The 24,831-nt window shown below is 43.9% G+C and overlaps 1 protein-coding gene across 7 annotated transcripts in view; it reads right to left on the reverse strand.

Moving 5' to 3' along the window:
- Window positions 1-3,501: 3,501 nt before the first annotated feature.
- Window positions 3,502-24,831, reverse strand: part of LOC124194510 (endothelin-converting enzyme 2-like) — a 30,188-nt gene continuing 8,858 nt past the window's right edge. For 3 of the 7 annotated variants that reach the window (XM_046588732.1, XM_046588733.1, XM_046588731.1), the window contains exons 4-18: window positions 14,839-14,974; window positions 12,417-12,572; window positions 12,024-12,172; window positions 10,307-10,369; window positions 8,796-8,831; window positions 7,423-7,626; window positions 7,190-7,317; window positions 6,960-7,063; window positions 6,637-6,758; window positions 6,323-6,421; window positions 5,533-5,825; window positions 5,147-5,411; window positions 4,918-5,013; window positions 4,765-4,841; window positions 3,502-4,681 (exon numbers count right to left, since the gene is read on the reverse strand). In XM_046588732.1, the coding sequence (XP_046444688.1) occupies window positions 4,579-4,681; window positions 4,765-4,841; window positions 4,918-5,013; window positions 5,147-5,411; window positions 5,533-5,825; window positions 6,323-6,421; window positions 6,637-6,758; window positions 6,960-7,063; window positions 7,190-7,317; window positions 7,423-7,626; window positions 8,796-8,831; window positions 10,307-10,369; window positions 12,024-12,172; window positions 12,417-12,572; window positions 14,839-14,974 (2,031 nt within the window). In that variant the 3' untranslated portion in view covers window positions 3,502-4,578. Of the gene's footprint in view, window positions 4,682-4,764; window positions 4,842-4,917; window positions 5,014-5,146; window positions 5,412-5,532; window positions 5,826-6,322; window positions 6,422-6,636; window positions 6,759-6,959; window positions 7,064-7,189; window positions 7,318-7,422; window positions 7,627-8,795; window positions 8,832-10,306; window positions 10,370-12,023; window positions 12,173-12,416; window positions 12,573-14,838; window positions 14,975-16,772; window positions 24,076-24,831 lie in introns of those variants that run through there. The other 4 variants (XM_046588737.1, XM_046588734.1, XM_046588735.1 and 1 more) reach the window with 2 other exon arrangements.

Below are 24,831 nucleotides of genomic sequence, written 5' to 3' on the forward strand. Positions count from 1 at the left end.
ATACACACAAACTTGGGGACCAGTTCAAACTAGTTATTTTATTTTTTCTCGAAAAAGTGGGAAAAATTCGTGTTGTGGACGGGAAATAACTTAAAAGACTCGAAAAAAAAAATCCGATCCCTTCTGAATCATTAAAAAGCGAGAAAAGCGAGACAGAGGGAACGATCTCAGGGTCGTGAAGGTTTTTTCTTTCCTTCGCGACCGCTGGAATATACCTACGAATTTCTATCATGTCGTGTAAAGGTTGGAGACGCGGGTGGTTGAATTCCCATAGATCCACCCGTTTGCCCACCAACCCCACACTATGAAGAAATTCAAAAATAACACAAGACAATCAAACAAGGTTGTTGTTTTTCTTCGTCTCTTTCTCTCTCTCTCTGTCTTTTTTCTCTCTAAACAATCGAAAGTGTTCGCAGAAAAGTACAGACGGTTTTTTCTTGTTTTCAAATTCAAGTTCGGTTTCGACTTGGACGGGCACGAAGGAAGGATGAGGGTGATACCATACACGGTCGTGCCCAAGGCCTCTTTTACAAATCTACCAGTCAACTGTGTAAAACGAAAACACAAAGAAGAGAAATACTTCGACAAAAAAAAATACCTGTATTTCGAAATACAATTTTCAACAGTCGAAATGGAAAACTGTTGAACGTGATGATTTATGTAATTATCAAATTTCAACCCTAGTTGAAAAGCCAAAGAAAAAATTATAATTTGACTTTCATAATTTGGAATTGAATAACGTGTTTTTTGAAGATACTGAGCTGGTTACCTTATTTACTCTCAGGTGATCAACCAGTGGTTCACTCCCTTCTATACACCATGAACATGACCATGTTTTATTTCTTATTATAGCCATTCGATGGAATGCGTCCGAAGGGTAATTTAAAACAAGGGATACAAGTGACCTTCTCAGTGCCTAGGACACGGTAAAAAATCTTGACTCAATATATCTTCCCAGGGATTTTCTAGATACACTTTTATGATTCCAACAGGTCTAGAACCAGGGAAATACTATGTGTGAGCGCTCTACGCCAAAGACGCCGAGGACTAGACGACCAAGAATTGTTTTTCCCAACTTGCCCAGGTGGGCTAGCTGCTAGCATCTAGCCTTGACCAAAAAACACAGTAAACGTCACTGGATTATTTACAATTTCCAGAAATTAACGGCCATTGTTTCATCGCAACAGTACTATGTGTATATTTTTTTCATTTCTTGGTCTGTTATTCTCAGTATTTTAAAAAGAAGACAAATAATCAATATTTATTGATCACGCCCTTGCTTTATTTTGATAGCTGAAAGGGACGAGTATCATGTGATTTTTGTCATGACTTTTTACAAGGTAATCTCTAACAAGTTGGACCAAAACGACTAATTCCAACATCGCACATTATTTATTATACCTTAACAAAATAGAAACAAATCGACTCAATTACATGTCAATTTACGTAATGATAGTAATCCGTCATAATCGTCGATTCACAATAGATTTGTTTTCGCCGAATTGTGTTTTAATAGAAAGTCAATTTCAATGGAAGTTGCTTGAACCTTGACACCATCACAGTTATGAGATGTAAAGTAATGCGTCGTGCGTACACGGTGAGTTTATCATTAACATAAATCGAGACCTTCATCACCGTAGAATTGAGCCAATGGACAACTCGAAGCCCTGCTTCGACCGTCAAACGGGAGGCGAATAAAATAAACGACATGGCCCTTCGAGATCCAACTGCCAACCAAAGTCCTTGAAGAAAAAGATGCTGGTGGACTCTAGCTGCTGCTCTTTTCTTTACCCGCTCGTCCATACGATCCTCTTTTACAGTTTATGGTGTACATCTCGGAGAACTGTGATGACTTTCGAACAAGAAAGAGAACCGAAAAAAAGAAAAAGTCTCGACCGCATCTCACTCCATTACGAGACCTTGCAGCAGCAACCCGTTGCACGGTCAACTAGACAGAGGTCGAGTCGTGTATTTATACTACCCGTGTACAGTATTTATTTTTTGGCTTTTACTCTCTTTCGTCTACAGTCAACTAATGGCATCCCTCAAAAAAATAAAAAGAAAAAATGTCTTCTCATATCTACCCCATTATATGTTACAGCTCTTTGGAACTTTTTGAATGCTGAGACACGGCTGAGAGACGATGGCTTTATGGTAAACGTTCGGAGAGGCGAGGGGAAAGTGCCTATTGAAAATTATCAAAGGCCAACGAAAAGAAGAGGAGACTTTTTGTATGGTGGCTATAGTACAGCAAGAGACGAGTGCTATAGCTGGAAAACCTTGGGTTCTCCCGCTTCTTTCTATCCGTAGAGCATAAAACATAATCCCACCGGTTTATCTTTTCGTTCGTGAAAAGGCTTTATGGATTGACCTGCCCAGCACTTTATTACGCGACCACTCCGTAACGATATTTTGATTTGCACACGATCTATAGTCGAACGGCCCCAACAAGAAACGCGCATTGAATGCCAACGGCTAGTAAGTTATTCCATTTTTTTTTTCCTCTTTCGATTCTCTCCTTTCATCCGTCTCCTCTTTCTTTTTATTTTTTAAAAATATTATTTTATTTCTTTTTTGTATTTTTCAGGGTTCATTTTCTACATATAGCCACGGAGGCAAAGGCCGCACTACCACAGCACGGGGGGAGATATTTTGGCGTCGGGTTGGATGACCGCAGACGCAGCTTCCCGTCCAAGGTCGGCATCATCAGTCTTTGACTCAACGTCGACCCCTACCGGACACCATCAACTGCTGGGCATCATTGAAGGCGGCACGTGATGTAGAGATTGGTTGAACGAAAGATTAAACGAGCGCTGAACGTCAATATCTACTATAGTCTAGCCGCACGATGTAATAATACGTAGTCGATTTCCCCTTAGAAACAAGACATACCTGAAGACCTGTAGATTCCGCACTGTTGCTACTATTAATTTTATTCCGAAATATATAATTTATGGTTTTTCCCAAAATTTGATATTACCATATGGAACTAGAAAAGGTGGACGAGGATTTTGTATTAACTCACCGGTATAATTTTTTTTTAGAAACCCACCGCCAATGGGGACTTGGTGGCGATAAAAGGTGGCGGGGTGGAGGAATTTTTGATTAATGTCGTCTCACCGGCCCCAAGGTCGCCCATCAGTCCAGCATCTTCCCTATCAGTTCCCTCCCTGGAGGCAACTACCCTTCCTCCTTCACCCATCTCCATAATTGGTTTCCCGGTGTATGTACAGTGTCTGAATGGTTCCACCAGCCATTTTCAATTGAACTTGATGTTATCAAGCGTAAAGTTCCAGCACTCGTCTTATTCACTCATTATTGATTCAGGACTCTGGGAGCAGCAAACTAACAATGTGTCAGTTGGTCGACAGGTGCATATCAACATTCATGCAAGCCCGCAGTAATTATATAAGTGCAACAATATATATATATAATATAAGAGCATTCCAGATTTAAAAAAAAACATTTCCGTGTGGCATGGAATAAGAAATGAAAGGGCCGTTTTCGCTTTCACCTTTTTATCGGGTACCTTCTCTCTATTTTCCGCTAAAAAGCTCTCTTTTTGCGTGTCCCAAAAAACAACACGAAACAGAAGAAGAATAAAGTTCGAAACAAAGGAATAAACAAGAAACAGAAAATTGAAATATATGGCTTTGAAAAATAAAAAAAAAAACAAAAAAAAAAATAAAACAGTTCATAGATTGAATGATTTTGGAGCCATGTTTAAAGATCCACAAGGATAGGATAAAGTGGGAGACATAACGGAATTGTTCTCTTTTCGGCATTCACGGTTTTGTCACGGCATCGATATTATTATTATGATGAAAAAACAAACAAAAACAAACAATCTATATGCATTCACCATCACGCATTCGTTATTGATCTACACAATACAACAACACGGGGTCATCCGGATCCAAAGAGAGTTTCATCAGTCGCGAATTGGGCGACAGTGAGCTCGTACATAATAATAAAATTTTCCACGTTTTCACTCTCACTTATCACCATAACTATATTTATTCATTTTTATCCATTATTATTTTTTTGTTAATTTTTTGAAATTGATTTTTTGGTGTCGCGAAACAAACAACCCGCACACTCAACAATTTTTTTACTCTCTATAATCATAAAAATCAATAAGTTGGAATTCAAAAATTGGCGCGTTTTTTTTTACTTCATCGTCCTCTCCTCGATTGATTTCGTGTTCCTTAAATCGTTAGAGCAATGATAACTATAATCGTTACAAATTATGATGAGGAAGAGGACGTCGGACGGTTCACCCCGTACGTTTAGGCGCAACTCATCTTGGTAACAATTGTTTAAATGTTTGTTTGAATTTTTTTTCCCGTTTTTTTTTCTTTCAACAAAATATAAAAAATGTCATCAAATCAGTTTAAAGTACAGACCCACGTCATCCGTATTGCAACACAAACGCTCGCATCAGCCATTCCTTTTTCTTTTTTTTTTATGTACTCTCTCGTGTGTTCATTTTCTCTATCTAAAATTGATTCGTTTGGAGTTTTTTTTTTATGGATTTTATAGATCGATGGGTTCCCATTTATGCGTTTGGCGGCGCTCTTATATGATTCGCCCGCACACTTTTCCGTGGTGCAATAGTGACGAGGAATTACACATGAACGCCTCCGTGAACTCAGGCATTTGCAGCATAGTCGCTCGTAACCTGTCAAAAAGAAAGGATGCGAATGAAGATTGAAATGAATAACTTGCAACTTGTGCCAATAATTTTAAATCATGTTCACTGACATCTCTTCGTCGCCAAGGCGGAATGTGGTCGATCTTTCCATGTCTCTGTGTTTCGCCGTTGTGTGCGAGCACATAGACTGAGTAATCAAAAAGGATGGGATGTTAATTCATTTTTTTTTGTTTGTTCTAGCACAAAACTTTTTGACTGCCAACCTGAGCGTAGGCGACGAAGAATAACTGCGGATGAGTAAGGAATTCGAGCGCTTTGTACTCTGTCCGCCGCTGCTCCATGCTGGGATTGGTTACAACCTGTTTAGCATACAAAACCAAAAATTACAACCACCACAAATCAGATTAAAGGCTAAAAATAATATATTCTCCAGCTTAAAAGCACGTGAAAAAAAAAGCTGGCGAAAAAGTACGTAACATGTGAAGGTCAGACCTTTAGTGCTTGTCGAACTCCAGCAAGTTGAACCAATGTTTCGAAAACGGTGCGCTTGAGAAAGTCTTCGTCGTCGATCTTCTTCTGGTGTAGGGCGTCCACTAGGCATTTGCGCTGGTTGGCAGTCAATGACAGCGAATCGTTACCGATGGTGGATTCGCGATCGATCAGGACTCCTTGGCCGTCGTAAAGAACACCGTGCTGACTGACGGATGCCACCATGGCTACAGCCAGCTGCACGCCAAGTGATCCGAGCAGGATCGGCCTACAAACGGGGAGACGAGCAAATCAATTATTATTAGATCAAAAGTGGGAAAAACAAAATAACAGCAAATCTATTTGCCAAACAAAAAGTTATAAAAAACCCAAAAAATCAAGGCACGTACTGTGGAAAATTGACGCTGTAGAACGGCGGAAGGAGAAGATGCTCGGGTATGATGATTCGGTTGGATTCGGGGATGTACGTGATGGTGTCTTTGGAGAGGTAAGCGAGCCATTTGTGCTCGGGCAGTGGATTGAGCAAGATGCGTTCCTCGACTTTGCGCAAAAAGTGGACGCCGTAAAGGATGTTGCCCAGGAAATCGTTGACTTGAACGCTCATGGCCGTGTAGAAATCGTCCAAGTAGGACGAAGCCAACACCTGCTCCGGATATCCGACTTGAACGCTCAACGTCGCCAACTGTTGGTCCGTGAAATGGCCGGCAGATGTCGGGGAGCGCCAGAATAATGATGAGAAAATGATAATAAGAAAAACCCGGAGAGCGGCCGCGACGATATGGAATAGAAAATAGAAAAAGAGGTGAGATGAACGAAAGAAGACAAGCCGGAACAGGGCGAGAGAAAAAGAAAAGAGACGAATAAAGCCATCGCAACATAAATGGAATGGATCAACACAAAAAAAGAGAGAGAGAGAGAAGAAGAAGAAAAATGAGAAACGAAAATAGAAAGGAGAGAAAGGAACAAGTCAGACATCATCCGCTCGATTAGATGCGTTTCTAGACTCTCTCTCCGTTGGGAGTATAAGACGAGATAGATGTGTACACACAGTAGCTGGAAAAGAGTGTATAAGCTAACAGTAGCGACAACCGATGGCTTTTGCTCGGCTTTTGCCTCTACTTGGCTTGTTCGACTATTGTGGCTTTAACAATAGCATTGATAGATGACTGAGCTGATTACCTTTTCAAGAGCTCTCGACCTCAGACTGGGACTGTACAGTGAGCTACCAGACAAGCTGCTAGCCAAGCCGTTCTTCAACGATTCGTAGATGATCGCCACCTACATATCCCCCACACGGATAACGTCGTCGTCGTCGAGTGTAGGGGGTTGGCGTCGAAAAGAGGGTTTTCGTTGGGAAAATGGGAAAAAAAAGAAAAGTAGAATACAAACAACTCATTAGTGCTGATGGGCCGCATTGTTGTGTCTGCCTCGTTGACAGGAGACAACCGATGGCAATTAAGGCAATGACAGAAAGAGACGAAGAGAATACTGACTCCGTTGCGGCTGTCCTTGAGGGCCACGTTGTTCTTTGAGTAGATAGAGCCCATCGCTAAGCGGAAGTATTTCTGCGTCGTCACGATGCACATTTCCCACCGGTCCACCGATTCCTTGGCACCTGCGCAAATCGTTCCACAAAAAATAAAAAAAGAAATAAGAAAAGATAACCAACAGACAAACGAATAAAAGGGTGTTCAATACTTCATCCTAGCATACAGAATCAAAGGAGCCATGCAATTTTAATGGGAGGCAGGAGAGATATTTTATGTCTATTTGTGAGTTCGATCAACGACGCTTTTAAAGTGGAAAGTAGGCATACCCAGAGTATCTCGTTTATGGATATCCAGAACTTCCCAGAACTCGCGTGATAAGTACGGCAGATAATTGTGCGCCAGCCTCCACATCAGATAGTTGTTGAGAGTGCTTTTATTTCATATACGGAACGAAAGGGGGAAAAATGTTTAAATTATTCACACACACAGCAAAAAATAGTTAAGAGAAAAGTGGAAACGAATTAAGATCCAATTAAAAATATCGTGAAAGGTATACCTTCGGTCGGAAGAGGAGACGACGGAGGAAATGTCTTTCAGGTAATCTGGTGAAGTAATCAATAATTCAGTAGAGTCATCGAAAACCGTCGTCGGATATATCGCTCGCAGTATTTCCAGCCAGGGAATCTATTGAATCAAATGCAGAGGATCACAAGATCAATTCAATGACGCCACAACCCGTTCCCAATTTCTTTTTCGGGCGGGGAAATTGAGGAATCACGCTCGACATACGGAGAATGATTGGCGCTGCAGATCGGCGACGTTGAGGATCTGTATGCTCTTGACAGGATTAATAATGTCCTCAGTGTTGGGCGTCAGCTCGGCAATGCGCTTTTCGAAGTGGAACACCTCCTCGGCGAATTTAGTCGCTTCCAGACTGGTTGCGCCCAACAGCTGAACGGCGTCTTTCAAAAACACCTTGTAGGTGTTGATCGTCTGCGTGATCGGGAGATGACGGGAGTCGAGAAATCCGAGAGAGAATCAAAGTATAAAAACATTCAGTTCATGAGCCCAGTTTCCGATTTTCTTTTCTCTTTTTTTCCCCCATTCTCCCCGCAACAAAACAACAAGGATAAGATAATACAATCAGATAATACGGTAGAGGATAAAGTCACTCGGAAGCCTCTTCCGAGTCTTTTTGGGACTGAGAAATATACAAAACTAAAAAAATAAGCGATAGCTGGACCACACCAGATGTACAGTACAGTATGTAGATGAATAATATAAATTTGACAAGATATTGGCGTATACAAGTATGTATGTTATGAACCAACGCGCGTCCGTCTGTCGTTTGTGTGCGAACGTTTCGTCCCTTAAACTAATTTAAGATTGGCGCTTTCAGAGGGTGTGTATATATAGGCCTTCGGTTGGAGTCGATGTGGTAACCGATGCAAGCTGAGAGACGACATGAACACACATACACACAGACAGATATATACGTATGCTTATTTCGTGCCAAGCCACAGTTGAATCAAACAAGAGGTCCAAACAAACAAGTGCGTGTTTGTTAAGTTGTATACGGGTGGTGGGGAGTGTGTCGTGGGGCGGTGGGAGTGGTTTGTGTTCCAGGCAAAGAAAAATGGGTCGAAAGAATGCAGTGTAAGGTATTGAAAACGCCAAATTAAATTATACTACCGAGACTGGTGGACACGAACAAAACTACCGGGATCAAAAATAAAAAAATCTAACGTTCGACTACGTTTAACTAATACTATGCTGACACATCGATGCGGTCACGTGACTCAATCGAATATACAACATGCTAATGGTGTCGAGTAGGAAATGAGAGAGGGAGAGAATGAGAGTGGGTTTTGCATTTCCGTCTGGGCTCATCAATCTGAGCTGCACCGTCACGCGGCCGACGGACGGGCGAACGACTCGGATGGAGGTAAAAGGGTGAGCATCAATTAGGGTGGAAAAAGGCAGTGGTTTACTATATATTAGTTCTACGGGTATCTACTGTATAAAAAGAAAAGAAAAATAAAGATGTTGGAAGCCAGCTAGCCAAAAGAGAATGAGAGGAGGATAGATAGAAAGAGAATATACTCGAGTATGTTTTAAAGAAGAGAAAATAAAAGGCAGGCCAAACACAAGAAAATACCAACCCCGGGCTGCGACAGCCGCCTCCTTGGTACATCTGGCTGAGCAACAAAATAAATATATTCGTCTTTTTTGTTTTTTTGTTTTTTTCAATGTTGTATAGTAGTTTGTTTTTGTTGTAATTTTATTTTGTTTCTTGTTTCATCGTTTTCTGTTTGTTGCTACTGCTACTGACACTACGATGCGCTGAGCTCTATATAACATAATTTTGTTTTGTTTTGTTCTGAAAGAGGAGGGGGGGGGCGGACATTTGTTTATCCTTGTGGTTCTTTTCAGTTCACCCTTTTTCAATTTTTGTCTTTTTTTTTTTTCTTTTTCCTTTGAGCCCTCTATATGCACATGTAGATGAGTATATGCAGGAAAGAGAAAAGAAACAGAAAAGCTGCCTCGTTTCGGGGCTTTTTTTATATGCGGACAAAGCGGAGGGACGCGCTCGGAACAGAGTGGAGCAACTTAGAAACAAACATAGACAAACTCGGCGCTTACAAATGGCCGGGTTAAAAAACAAAAGTCAATGCGTTTGTTTTCGTTGCGCACAAAGTGAGTCTGCCATCGAGGAGGAAGGAAACCAAGAGGAGAATCAAGAATGTTGGAATATCTAAGTCGGCGGCAACTGAACAAAACCGTTGTAGAGGTAGTAGTAGTAGTAGTGGTTAGTAGTAGTAGTAGTGGTAGTATATAGTCGTACTGAATTGGGAAAGGCACAAGAAAACATTTGTCATGTGGGGATCGGTCGTGAACGCTAGTATATCCTGCAATCCAATCCAATCCAACTCGGCGGGCTCCCTAAGGTCCCACTCCAACTGTCGAATTCATTTACGATTAAAGCCAACGACGACGACGACGACGACAAACGTATACTGCAGCGCACCGAATTTACAATTCAGTCCACGTCAATAAAGCTTCAATTTGTTGATTGTTGATTTAACAAAACTGCCAGCGCGACGACTTTCTCTCTCTCTATATATATATATTAAGTGTAACGACAACTTGATAAGTTGATCGAATATTGACGTTGCAGGATACTACTGACGTCTGCGACTCGGTCTGGCGTCTACAAACGTTCAAAGTCGGACCCTTTTGGCCAAAAAAAAAATAAAATCGGCAATTCCCCAAGGGCAATTTGTTAGGCAATTCGCGTGAACGCCACTTAAGTCGACTCCCTGGCATTGTGTGCGACGTCATTAAATGTCGACCAAAGTTGAAACCAAAACGAATGAGGGGAAAATTAAAAATAAAAGACGATGAGAATCGGGAGAGATATAGTTGAGTGAGACAGAAGTGAAGTGCAACTGTGCAGGATCACGCACGAGTCACACATAGAAATTGAATAACAGTAATATGTATAATTAGGGTGTGATTAGAGCAGGAGAGCAGTTTGAGGGTGGGGGGAACTATACATCCCCCACACACATAAAAAGAAGAAGAATCGCCCCCCTTTTGCCTTTGCTCTCCCCCCTCCACACAAAAACCGAATGCGTGTACACGACTGCTCAAAGTCAAAAGAGATAATTACCGCATGGTCAGGTTCACGATAGTAATAGTTCCGGTCGGGAAGTCCCAGTCCATCAGGCGATATCTGTAAGACATTGAACGAGAGGAGAAGATCAGACATCGGACGTGTACAAAGTATGTGTACGGAATAACACAATCACGCAACACACAGACCCCCCCAGCACACACACTCCCTTTTTCTTCGGGGTGGGGGTTTCCGTTTTTCGTCTTTCCATTTCCGCATGTGTTTTTTTATTTTTATTTTTATTTTTTACCCGCTGGTGATGAAAGCCAAGAAAGAAAGAAAAAGGGCGAAGACATCAATTAAAAGAACTGTCCATTCCGTCTTTTTCCATCGTCAGTCATACATTCATGCATGACGTTCGGACCGTCCCATTCTCCCTCCCAGCCTCAATCCCGCGCGCTCCCGCCGGCCAACCCTCTCTCTCTCTCCTCCTCCTACTCCTATAGCCTTTGGCATCAAGTATCGATCTCCTTTGATATATATATATATCATCACATCAGCTCCAACTCTTTTATCCCTCGCCATGGCAGCCGATTTCCAAGCGTTGCCACTGATTTTCTGCGGCCTCGGATTACGCTAAAGAGTGGGAGGTGGGATATGTATATACGAGGGCAGGCGACAAATCTTCCATTTTCTTCTTCTTCTGATAACGTGACAGGGTATGCGACGTGACAAGCAATTCATCTGTTTGGCCTCTCCCCCCCCCCTTCCATCCACCCTCTCCGGTTCGTTCACGCTGAATATACTTTATCCCAAGTTCCCATCGTCTTCAGCAGCAGCAGCAGCCAGCCGACAACACTGTCCGCGCATTACTCTATACGAAAAGCGGCGGCCGTCCTTGTTAAGCTTCTCTCGCCTATATACGAGCCAAGAAAACTGGGGGGACGTCTGAAGCATCTCAAACTAGGAAGAATACGGCCAAGATACAGATACGACGTCGACGACTATTTCTCTAGCTTTTTTTTGAGATTTTATTTGAGCGCCGGGGTTGCTATATAACAGACCTATCTCTCTCAGAGAGAGAGGGAGAGATGACGGGCACTCCAACCTTTAAAAAAGATGAGGGCTTTGTGTTGTTTCTCTTTCGGCCCCAAAGTTGACATGGAAATTTCGATTTGCATTACTCTGCCAGCCAGATGGTGGTGGTAGTTGGTGTGGTGCACAGCGGCGGCGGCGGCAGCCAGTTTGGGATGGGGGAGAAGAGGTTAGCCGAGAGTATAGAAACTGGTGGGATTGTAGTCGGGCAAGAAAGAGAGATAAGGAAGAGAGAACTGTGTACAGTGTACACACCAGATCGATACTTCATTCCGAAGCTTACTTTTTTTTCTTTCTTTCTTATTTTTTCGCCCTGACGTTTTTTTGCCCTCCTCCCCTGAGCCTCTTTTCATCCGATTTCGATGATGTGAAAATCCAAATAGGTATACAACTTCATAAAAATGCTTGAGAGAGAGATAGAAAATAACCTATCTCTGTAAAAAAAAAAGAAAGAAAAATGGGAGGGCGCAAATAAAGAAACTAGGAAACCCAACGTTTGATGCTATTTTGTTGCTGTCACTGCTGTCACTTGCCCGCTTTTCTTCTCCCTTTTAACTTTGCGCCAGCCCGCCCGCCCAAACCGCCAGGCAAAGGGGGACTAGACCAAACACACATTCAACAGAGTTGGCGAAAATATCTAGAAAGGAGGAGGAAATAAAAGAAAAAAAGAGAAACTCACTCTGACGATGCTCTTGTCGGGAAAGTTGGGATGAGCGACAACGTCAACGCGGAAGAAAGCGTTGACGCCGTACTCGGCATGCAGCCGTCGCAGGACCATGCGGAAGTTCCACGAATAGACGGAAAAACTCCGCAGAACTCCCCAGCCACCTGCATTATTCCAGTCCATTGAAAAAAGGAGAAAAACATATTTTTGATTCCATCATCACAGAAAAACGACCAACACACACATTATATAATGTATATAGATTTGATTGAAACTTATTTTGGAGAGTATTTCTTGTTCCATTTCAATATATCAAGAAATGGCGATCAACTCGAGTGGAGACGGGGGGGAATGAAAGATATCGAATAGTAATGAAACAGAACAAAGATAGAGTGTGCATCTCCATACCCATTTGATCGATGACGCGGATGAGTTTCTGCTCGGGAACGACGATGTGCTCGAGAGCGGTGCAGGATTCGTAAAAGTACTTGAGCTTCCAAGATAACGAGTCGACTCGCGTTGGATGCGGCATCGTCTCGATCAGCTTCCTCATCTCTTCGTGCGCTACAAAGAGAAATACAAGAGAAGAAGAAGAAAAAAAAAGAAGGGTTAAAATAACACTCAAAACAGGACGTTGTGTGTCTATAGTCCAAGTGTCTCGTCGCGCCCGCCGAGCGTCGCCGAGCGTCCATTCGTATCCCCTCCACCCACTCTCTTTTTTTTTCTTCCTTCTTCCAGTCGGTCGTTTTGATTATGTGTAACACGCGTCGACTGACTTTGTAGTATATACGTGTATATCACGCACGGCAGTTTTTTTTTTCCGTGAACCCACAACCCATGAGGGTGACGATCCTGATGAGCTCAGTCCGGCTTGAGAATTTCGATCCAACGTACTATTTTTGTGCGTTGTTAATTCCGGACGGCCGAGGGGGACCGAGGGGGAAAAAATGAATTAAAAAAAAAAGAAGCGCAATAGAGTTGAATTGAAACTAATCCTTTTAATCTTTTCTTTTCGCTTTGAAAACCTTTTTTTTTTATTGCAGTTAGACTACGTGGACGAAATAACTCGCTTTGAATTCCAAATTGACAAGTAAAGAAAAGGAGGGGGGGGGATAAAAATGGGAACTCCAAACCTTGTGGTTGGCGGCCAAAGGCTTTCCAGAAATGGGCACCAGGGACTATGTCGATAGAGAGAGAGAGAGTACGAACGTAAGACCCCAAGTAAACTGATAAAGACGGGCCAATCGATATATATTTTTCTCCGAATCGATTCAGATTATAAGAGAAGAAGACGGCCGTATTTCAATGCATTTCCCTTGCGGTGAAACGCTTCCGCCAGCGTTCGATCCTTTTTTTTTTCCTGAATTCCTTAGGGTTTTTTTTGTGGGGGGTGGGGTGTTGTACCCCTGGCTTCATATTTTTTCTCATTCCCCTTTTTGTTGTTGTTGTTAAGGCAAAAGAGCCTATTGGAGGGGAAGGGATGCGCGCGCGCTGGATTGTCCGGCCATTCAGTTGCAGCATTGCGATGTTGTATACGCACGACAAGACCTACTAGAAGATGGACGGGCTAAGAAGGGAAGTCTTTCTGTCAACTTTGAAAGATGACACTGGCAGAAAAAAATAAGGAAAAACGGAAGGCCAAGACGAGGTCGACGACGAACGACGTCAACGACGAACGAAAAAGAAAATGCGCGGGCCACATACACAAAAAAAGTAGTCGGAAGAATTCCGGGATGCACGGAAAAAGGTTAGCGCGGGGAGAAAGGAAAGAAGAAATCAGATGATTCTGATGAGAGTTTTTGGAGATGGACCCAATTCGGTGCTCTTTTGATAGGTGGATTAATCCTCTCCCTGCGGATTGCTGATAGTTTTTTGAGTGAATGTACACAGAAGAATCCAAGAGGAAAAAGAAGCAATAACAAGAATATCCGCTAGCTGACAACAACACAAAGTACGGGGACGATTGTGATATTGTATCCAGCTTCCAGCAAATCCGGATGAAAAAGAAAAAGGATAAAAAGAAAGAAAAAAAAAAGATGTAGATGTTGACAGTTTTCGAAATGACATGGGCACACAAACAACAAGGAACAACGAAATGAGAAACAGGAACTGCTGCTGCTCTACTGCAATGCCCATAAACTTGAATAGCGAACGGGGCGACGACGGACGGACGGACCGACTTGACGATCGTATATTCCGTTTAGTAGCAACTAGCTGGCAATAAGCAGCTCATCTTGATTATGTCCATATTGGATCTTCCTACCCAACCCCCATATGCACCGGGTCTTTTCCGCACTTGGCAGCAGCAGCACCCCACTGTCCGGTCCCTCGGGTGATCGTGTATGTGCGATGTTGACTGCCCCGCACGGACATCATCTCGCGGACATACGGATCCGTTCGCGCCGCCTGCAGTAGCAGTCCCGGAAGCTTTACTAATTAAACGCCATAGATATTGATATTTAACGGTGACGGCTAATATATGATTGTCAAAGCCCCTCACCCCCCTCCTATCGTGATAGTCTATACGCAGAGGTTTCCGACAGCCGTTTGAAGGATAGTATATATACGCGATGCGGCATTGTTATTATATTGACACGATCCGACTCTAGATGTTCCCGGTCTGCGGTCGATGAAGCGTGCGGACCGCATCGTCGTAACTTGCTGGTTCAAAGCGGGAGACAACTCTCTCTCTCTCCAGACGAAACTGCGGTCGGCGGGCCAGAGTTTGCTGTTTCATTGCAAACGTTTGATTCATCAGCGCAAACAGCTGTACGGTACGTTTCGGTACGTAGCCTGGGAATAGTTTTATCTGAGATGTAGTAGTACGTACCTCGGTGGGCGAGTTCCTCGCGGATGCTCCACTTGCTGGCCCACGGCGGCAGGGGATTGGAAACCAACCAGCTGTGGCAGGCATAGTTCCAGAAATTGGTGCACGGCGACGTGTGATTCTCCATACTGCCGATGACCTGTTTTCATTACGAGACACACGAGACATCAAAGTTATAGGTCAGTCGTCAGTCGATTGCTACCATTTTGTAGAGTCATAATTTGACGTTTCTAAAGGAGAAGAAGACGACAACTATGGAGGAAGACGCGCCGAGGCCGTCAAAGACACGAATAACAACAACGACAACAACAACAACAAAAAAAGAAGAAGGAAGCCAAGAAAAAAAAGGAGAAAAAGAAGCAATGCGCAAGAAGAAGAAGAAGGCCAAAAAGAAGTTTGGGACAAACGTGAATGCTATTTCTGTTGAATAGGGCCATATAGTATATGTATAGTATACAGCTAGCGGAGAGAGAGAGAGGACTTTGATGGATCCAAAGAGGAAAAGCCGCGTGACTCTTGTCGAATTTCTTGCCCAAATGGTCGCAGCTGTTGAGTACATACGCAAGACATCCTCTCTCTCTCTTGTCGTCATCTCTTTTTTCTTTTTCTTCTGTCTCACTCGCAAAGACGAAGAAACCAGCCGAATGACATACGCGGCCCAACCCGCCGCGCTCGGTTGCTTTCCCAACCGCTTTTCCCATGTTACTTTGGCGCCGATGTATTCTACTAGGGGGACAATGCAGCACAACAAGAGAAGAGAAGTTGCACTCTTGATAATCACCAAAAGGGCAAGCAAACAAAGCTGCCGACGACCTTTCCGACGGTATATTAGACTGCATCAGTATATAATACTACGTAGGGAGGGGCAGGACGACACACGGAATAACGTAAGCTTCTGGTGGCATGGCTCATATCTAAGACCCGCAGACAGAATCACTTGCACAGTATATATATATGTGTGTGTGGGTGTGTAAGCAAGCCTAGACTGCTATATAACCCGGCACCATCACTTTCATTTGACAAGAGATACGGATGTTGCTGACGCTTCAACTTGCGGCGCCCTCTCTCTGTAAGGTTGTAGTACACAGTTTCCCTTTTCTTTCACTTCTAACCCTCGTTTTTCTTTTTTTTTCTTCTCCTCCCGTTGTTGTTTAATGATGTACACGGAACTGTCTAAAAGTTACCGTGCAGACGTGTAGAATAAAGAAAAGACATCGTTCATCGTCCCTTCGTGAAAATAATAGTAAAAAAAAGGGTCTTTTATTTACTGTGGCGTTTTTCGACGCTTTTGAAAAGAGAGAGAGAGTCTAGAATAAACGATGTTCGGGCTTGAAGGAACTCGATGGTCCAGACAATGATATCAAGTCGAGCACGTGAGCTTCTCTCTGATCCAAGTCGCCTATTTGGCTCCTTGTTGTCGAGCGTCGCTCATCATTGGGTCGTTTGCCGAGAGAGAGAGAGACGGAGAGAAAACAAAGTTCGCACTAGCGTTGCAATTTTAGTTTAAAAAAAAAACAAGAAAAGAAATAAAACTAAATTCAATCATTTGGTTCTTCACGAAAGGAAAATCTGAGTTTTTTCAGTTTCAGTTTTATCTTGTTTAAATTTAAAAAACAAACTCAATAAATACAATCCTAGTCTTCATTAAAAGTATTGGAAAAACCTGTACAGAGTTCTGAGTGCTGAAGTTCTTCACCAACGGTAACCACCAGGTGACTTCTTCACATGGATGATGTTGGACAAGAAAACTTTAAGCCTGAAGATTCTTCCTGGAATGATGCTTTCATCACTTTCTTTCAAGTTTTATTCTAATTCGGCCATCGTGGCCTCAGCCTGGCCTCTGACAAGAAAAAAAGCTAGGTCTGTGTCTGCCTCTGTCATCTTCGTTCACTACAAAATGATTCACACTCAGGTAGACAAAGTTAAGACAAACATACCTGCCAAAACAGTAGAATGTCTGTTGTGAAGTGCACATACTATTTCTTTGTAATTTTTATCTATGATTTCTAGTTTTTTCTCGCACTTTAAAAAATGAAAAAAGACATCTCGTGTGTCGTTCGCTAAATTGTAGTCTGCAATCTGGGATGCCGGGGGGTGATCCGGTTTGCATTTGCCAAATTGACTAAAAAGTTTTTTTTTAATTGAATTTGTTTTTAAAACAAAAAGAAAAACAAAATAAATATTCAATAAAAATTACTTTAGGAAAATTTAAAGAAAATAAGATAAAATAAAACTAAATAAAATCGGATGACGATAAAACTAGATATTGGCAAAAGTAGATTTGCAACGCCAGTTCGAACTGGCATCGGCCAAACTCTCGTTGTGAGATGATTTTGACGGCCATCATTTGTGATTCAGAGTCCGTACGATTCCATCGTTTTGTTTGCCTGTCTGTTTTTTTTTATCCCCTTTGTCAGTCACCATAAAACGCGTCTGATTAGTGCGAAAGGGCGCAGGCCGAACGGTCCCAAGGAGCCGGGCCGAGAAAATAAGGAGACAGCGGGAGAGCCCAATGAAAAAATAAAATAAAAAAGGAAAATAGAATGAAAAGCGGAAATAGAAAAGAAGAGAAAACGGAACAAAAAGATGAGAAAAGAAAAAAGGCCACGGTCAGACTGAAACGACGGATAAGAACATGAAAAAGTTCAAGAAAAAGAAAAAAGAAGAATGGGGCGCAAAGAACCGGAGGTCCACATATATAGATGTCATCGGAAAATGAAACCAGGCAAAATGTTGCCGACTTATACACTCGGCATATTGGTGCACCACCTAAACACGCACCGAAGGAGCACGGAGGCTAGGGCGTCGGTCGGTGTGTCCCGAACAACATCGGAGCCACTGCAGCGGGACCGGAGCCAAAAAACTTGATTGTTCCTAATCCATTTGCTCGATGAAACAAGAGTCGCCGAAGCGCGGGGGAGGCGGAGTATATGAGAAGAAAAGACTTTGGGGGGAAAAGAGAAAAATAAGGAAAAAAGAAAAAAAAAGAAGCTCAGACACAAGAAAAGAAAGAAGACGAGGGCAGCGGCCAAAGCAGCAAGAGAGAAATGATTTCTAAGCACTTATAAGGACGAAGAAATGCGCGCACGATATTCTCCGGCTCCCTCTGGCATTTGTTTCCGAGGTCGCCCCGACGCCCCCCGCTCGCGTCGTTTTCTACTACTGTCAGCGCATCTTCGAGCCAGAGTCTTTAGCTTTGCTTGCTAGAATGGCGCTTTGCACGATGAAATACATAAAGACAGCCAACGGGAGAAAGAGAGAAGGAACAAAGTCCTTCAGATTTTTCGTCATTTGTTCGCTGATTTGTTACTGGCGTTTTACCACCCCCCTCCCGCGCCGATAATGGGGAAAAACGCGTTGGGTGCTGGATGGGCGAGAAAGATTCATTGTATTTCCGCCATTCTTTCTTCGTCAAGAGGAAGAAAAGACAAGAGATGAAGGGCAGCAGTGTCAATTGTCAGAGACGCGCCCCATCAGCAGACGAGACATTTAAATGCCTCTTGACCGACTGACGTGCTATATAAGACAGCATCCCAACTGAAAACAAACGCCAAAGCCCTGAGAAAAGGCCACGCCATTTTTGAACTCATCGACCATCTAGTTTGCAGCTATTCATTTTTTGTTTTCTATCTTTTTTCACTCGGGAAAAGCTCAACTTTTTTCGACAGGAAAAACAAACTTAATGGCAACGATTCGAAGAATCGAGAGAGTTCACCCAAACTTGAGAACTATCACGTCATGTAGAGAAGAGTGAAAAGGAAAACGATCGATCTGCTAACGACCAACACTTGAATCATTCCTTTTCGACAAGTTACTCAGCCAGAAAACGATACGTTTTCAAGTCATAAGCGAAGAAGAAGAAGAAGAAAAATCAAAAACTCGGCTGACTGTGTAGAGATGAGATATAACTATTTGGCGTCCGCGCGCCCGGTCTATAGGACGACCCACTCACACCGCCGATATCCGCACGCGAGCGCCATTCTTGCTAATGATTGGAAGGCGCCGTGAGCGGGAGGGGGGTTGTTCTCTCTCTCTCCTGTGGATTTTCGACGCTGTCGAAACTGGCGGGGGAAACGAATGAAAACGAGATGATGCATGCGTCGTCGAACGAGTTCGATCCTTATTTTCTTTCTTTTTGATGCTACTGGAACAGAAAGTCGAAGAAAAAGAGAATATTCAAGATGCTGATGGGAGTCACAACATCAAAGGCCGGGGCCAATGCAATGCCCAATGGCAGACCCGGTCGAGAAATAGGCGCTAGGCAAGGCCAGAGCCAGCTCTCTCTGTATAGCATCTAACGACCGATGTGTAGACCAGCCTGGATCTCCAGGAATTCGCTTAGACCGAGTTAGATATTTACTTCTTCTGTCCGCGTCTCTCTCTCTCTAGACTCTAGCTTGTGAAAATTTCGAGGAAAATAAAATAAAAATGGGGGCGTCCTGGTGTAACTGTGTAGGTGCTTGTGCGCCAAACATGCACTACCTACTACTCTATACTGTATGGGGCAAAAGAAATCTTGTGAATCTACTTTCATCTGCTTTGCTGGGCGCTTTGATTTATTTTATTGATTTCTCCTTCTCCTGTAGATTTCAACTTTTTCTTTCTCCTCTTTTTTTGAGATTTTGTTTCATGAGTCGAGTGAATTTGGTTCTGTTTGACTCTGTACAAAGAGCGACAGGTTAATGGCGAGATGCAAAGTCGCACGGAGGAGGGCGGCTGCAATCCACCCAGGGAGGTTGTGAGAGCGCTCACAACGTCGACGGGCTGGCGGGCGGCCGGCTGGCAGGGTCCATTAAAGACGGCAAAAGTCAAAGAAAACGGGGATTGAAAGCGACGCGCTGCGCTTTAGACTGGTGCGCCCACTACATCCGAGACACAGGACAAACACACAGTGACAGAGTCACATCTATCTCGATCAGTCAGTGAAGCGTGTGGCATTACTACCGCCGCATATTATGCCCCACAGAACGCAATAACCCGCCGGAGGTTGACTGCCTCGTTTCCGTACTCTATCGATTTCTTCTTCTTCTTTTTTCTACCTCATATCAAAGATGCAACTCTCTCTCTCCTTCACCGTGTACAAGTCTATTCTAGATGAAAGGCTTCGAATGATTCGTTCCTTCCGTTCACTTCGCAACCCCTTTACCGTCCGAGAGAGAGAGGCTGAAACAGTTTCCGGCCGTTCGTCAACATCAACACAGTCTCTCTCTCTCTGTGTGTTTCTAGTCGAAAGCTTCGTTTATATTATCAAACAAATGCCGGACCCTCGTAATCAGTCTTTTTGTTTTTGCCTTTAGTCAAGCTAATCTGAAATCACGGGCGATCGAGTTCCGCTTTTTTTTAAACTATTGTTGTCGGTTGCTGTTTTTATGTTGTTGTTGTTGCTGGCCTGCTCTGTTGTTTTCAACTCCAGTTGCTTACACGTGAGCGAACCGGGCGGCGGCGGAGCACGCGGGGTCGTTTGGAAGGGTTGATTCAATGTGTTGGGCTTCCGCTGTCAGAGACGGATGGGGTCGACTATTGTGGGGCGCGGGGAAAGGATAGAACATTTGGAATGGGGATAGGTAGTACCAGCGGTTATAGAGCCCATGTAGAATACCATCGTCGACTTGTCTTGAAGACTCGGGAATTGAAAATGACATGGCGTTGATTAAGACTCAAAACGGGCGCGCGCCCGCAAAGCCCGGAAACAAGAGTGCGGTGAGAACAAGAGTGATTGTGGCCAAATAGATAGATACACAAGCAACATCGCCATCGAGCAACTGGCAAATTCCTTTCCCAACAATAAAACAACAACGGGATCTAGTGACTTGTGGCTGACCGATCGGGAGCGCGGGGGTCGTCTCTCTCATGCTACCCCCAACCAACTTTTCTCATGTTGAACTCCTACATTATGATGGGGTGGGGGGAACCTATTTGCCGTGTACGCAATAATAGTTATAAACTCGGGTCGATTATACGCCCCCCCCCCCTAAAACAGGCAGAGAGTTTCTGGGGGAGAGGGGAGGATGTGTTTTACCCTTCCGGACTCAATTCTCCGGCGCAGAGAGCACGCCATTTCCGAGTTAGAAATAACTAATGGATTGGGTGATAGATATGAGCCCATCATCTTTCTTTTTATTTTTCCCCGAAGCTCTTCACGTTTACTTTGAAGCTATTGTTGCACTGTGCACAGTGTGTAGTACGTGGTTTTCAATTGAAAGCGAAATTCCCGTTGTGGCATCACCACCGCAATTGAAATGCCAACAAAACGCAGTCAAGAATGGAGCCGAAAACAAACGCGGGGGAAAATACATCTTCAAAGTTTCTAGCTTTTCTTTCTCTATCCTTTATTTTATTTGATTTTATTTTTTCTCTCTTTTAATTCTCAGACTGGGTTGGAGTTGGAGCCGGGCAAATACAATGGCTAATTGTAGTTTTCCAGCGCCGCATCCTAGTGATCCCCGGCCGGCCCCAGTCACAACTTGGCGTGGCCAGCGGAGAATGAAAACACGTCCGCGCTCCTTATATATACTCGTCGCCTATTATATAAGTCGGCGCTAATAGAGAAAAAAAGGGAAAGAAAAACAGAACTGGCCAGGCCGGCTCTCTTTTCTTTATATACATATATAAAGCGATATAAAGTAATCCGCGGCAGAATGGAAGACGATGGCAAGACTATATATGATAGGATCTTTGATGATGTAGTTGACTAAGAAAAGCAACGACAAGATGAGCAGCAGCATTTGCTCCCGTAATCTGTCTCTTTGGTGATTCATACAAGACATGAACACACACACACACGTGATGGGCCTTTTTTCTCCCCCTTTCCCGTTCTATATTTCAGTCACCCAGAAAGAAGCAGTGCGCTGACGGAATGATGGATACAATTTGAATATTGATCAAGCCGCAACTAAGACCGACCTCTCCCCCCAGAAAAAAAAGCTCCACCCCTTTTCTTCGTCATCTTCATTCGCCCCTTTTGCGCCCCCCATCCTTCCTCTGCTGGCTGGGATCTGGCCGACCGCAGCTGGGCAAAGCGGAGAGAACGGGAGTCGGATGACGAATCGGTCCCACTTCTTCTTCGCTCCTAATATACACACACACACACAGAGTGAGAGAGGCGAAATCCTCTTCTTCTACTAATATGCCGACATAAGCAAATACAAAGAGATAGAGAGAGGAATAAAAGGGGCGTGGTGTATAGCTCTCTCTGGCCTTGTGTGACACGTTACCCGGATTAGATAGCAACTGCTACTAAGTACACCAGCATACGAGATGTGTGTGTGGTTACATATACACACACACCCAACCATCAGAAACGCCAAGATAAAGCCGCAAAAAAAAAAAAGAAAGAGAAAAATCCTCCCGGATGCAATACATATATGAGAATGACGGCAATCAGCTGACTAGCGGGTTACTGCGAGTTAGCATGCTTCATCCAAAGTCGAGTTGAAAAATTCCATCCCGTCGAAAACATGTACACAGCGCAAAAAGAAGAAGAAACAAAAAAACTGACCACTTGAAAGCAGCCACCCACCCACCCAACCAAGGGGGGTATAACGAAAAAAAAAAAAAACAAAAAAAGAAAAGGTGGTGTGTCATCGAAGTGCAGGCACGTTCACGCTCCCGAATCTCCGATATCCAACCCCGGTGTGCTGTGTTATCGAGATGGCACACGCTACGGTAGACAAGTCGTGTGTGGATAGTCTTTTTCTTTTCTCTCTCTCTTCAACACACACACATATGTGTGTGTGTATGTGTAGACAGAGTGTACGCGTCTAAGAGAAGGAATCGGCTAAAGAGGATAAAGGGAAAACGGAGAGAGCAAACAACTTTTTCTTCTTTTTGGAACACAAAAGAGACCTTGTTCTTCTTGTGTGTGTGTGTGTGTGGCTCGAATAACCTGACGGTGAAACGTGCTCCAAACCGTGAGTGGGTGAATATAAAAATAAGAAAAAGACGCGGTCTGTGCTGGGAGGAGCAGAGCAGCACAGGCCGAGTTTGTCCGAGAACAATGAGGACACACGGGGAAACTTGACACCGGCAACCGAGCGCAGGAGCGCTAGCCTTCTTTCAGCCATCTCTCTCTCCCATTCGTCGAGTGTGTGTGCAAGTATAGACGGTGGAACACTCAAAGAGGAGAGAGACAAAACCCCTTTTTGGTTATGTCTTTTTCTTTTCTTCGTTTGTGCTATGGAGAACAAGTCGAAATGCTATCCAATATGGGGGGGGGGGCCATTGTCTTAAGTCTCGGTCGAGTTTGCTTGGCTCCGCACCGATTCAGATCCAACTGGGGAATCTCTGATGGCGATACGCTCTCTCGCCCGTGCGTCTTCAATGTCTCTCAATGACGCGCTGTTTATGCAGTCGTCGTCGTCTATAGCCGGGCGGGAGACGTCACGGTGCCGGGCCTTTGCCATATCGAAATTGTACACTGGGCAGGCGCCTCCCCGCGGACTGCGGCACTTCTCAACGACCCGTGATGTTCGCAAGGACAAGGAAGGAAGAAGGTATCATCCCCACGTGGAAGAAGAAGAAGAAGAGTTGTGTCGAGAGAAACGAAAGAGCGGCCATCCATCTGATCCGTCTCAGAGAGGGGGGCGATGCGCCATGCGATGCCAGTTCTAAGCAAAGCGGCCAGAAGGATTTCTTTGGCCTCCTAGGCGACTAAAGGACGACACCACACCGTTTCGTTTTCTTTTGTGGCCCCTTTCTTATTCTTTTTGGTTGTTTCGTTCAATGGATAGACCCGAAATCCATCTCTCGACCCTACATCGTTGTCAACCATCCGCTTTGCATTCGAATCCTAGGCGTGAAAAAGGAAAGAACGAGGGGGGCTTTAGATGTGATCTAAACAAGCAATTCAATGCCGTTTTCCCTTCACGGTTCCGTTTGCGGCCCATTCTCACGCACACAATATTTGCGGAGACGACAAAACAGCTGTTTGAGAGATCCTATTGTTTGTCGCCAAAGTGTTGCGCGCGGTGTCGTTTCTCTTATATTTCGTCGTCTCAAATTCACAAATCCTCCCGCCACCCGAAAAAGAAAGTCGGCAATCCATTTCAAGTTTAAAAATAAATACTTCACTTTTGTTTCCCCCCCCCCTCCGCAATGTGCAGTTACCACAGAAAGAATACAGTAGGTATAAAACCCGCACTTTACAGTTTGATTCATATCAAGAGGTTGTCGCTCCCGAAGACGAGACTCTAATCCAATTGGATATAGCGGGAAATTTAAAATTCGGATATTCGAGCCAAATATACAATTACGGGCGGCGCCGACAGTGGTACCCAGCGCGTAAACCACGAATTGCGTGAGAAGAGATCTAGGCTATACGCAAAGCCTCTTCCGCATTACCAATCCCCCACTCATCTGGTTTCTCTCGATGGATCAATAATGACTAGGCACGGACAAGAAAAAAAGAAAAAAAGAAAATAACAAAACGGTCATAGCTAATATAGTCTAGATGTTATGATGTCGAAGCTGATAAAAGGTCCTAGCTTCACCCCGCATTTTTTCCCCCCTTCTCCGTCCAGACTATTCCGTGTACATACAGAGACGGAATAATTTTTTTCCCTACTTTTTTCTATTAGGTTTGGGGATGATTTTGGGATTCCATCTCGCACGTCCATAAAAGTCAGCCGGAGTTGACGGATTCGTTTTCACACACGCTCGTCTCTCTCTCTCTGCGCTATATACTCGTCATTATAGATACTGCATCGCCATTGAGCGGCAGAGCCCTGCACACACACACACCAGTGTGTGTGTTTTTTTGGCTTCATTCCCCGGGATGTTTTCTTTGGCAGACCACTGCCAAGGAGAGAGAGAGAGAGAGAGCGACTTTGCTGGACTCTCTTCCGCACCACTTTGGCTCTCGATGGATCTTCGTCCCCCCTTTTTTTTTCTTCCTTTTCCTCTTTCTTGTTGTTGTTGTTGTATGCGCTGCATGTATTCGGTGGCATACACATAGCCCCGGCAATACTTTCAGTCTCTCTCTTGTGCGCTCGCTATCTT

Source organism: Daphnia pulex, chromosome 5 (genome assembly GCF_021134715.1).
Source record: "Daphnia pulex isolate KAP4 chromosome 5, ASM2113471v1".
Classification (NCBI taxonomy): domain Eukaryota; kingdom Metazoa; phylum Arthropoda; class Branchiopoda; order Diplostraca; family Daphniidae; genus Daphnia; species Daphnia pulex.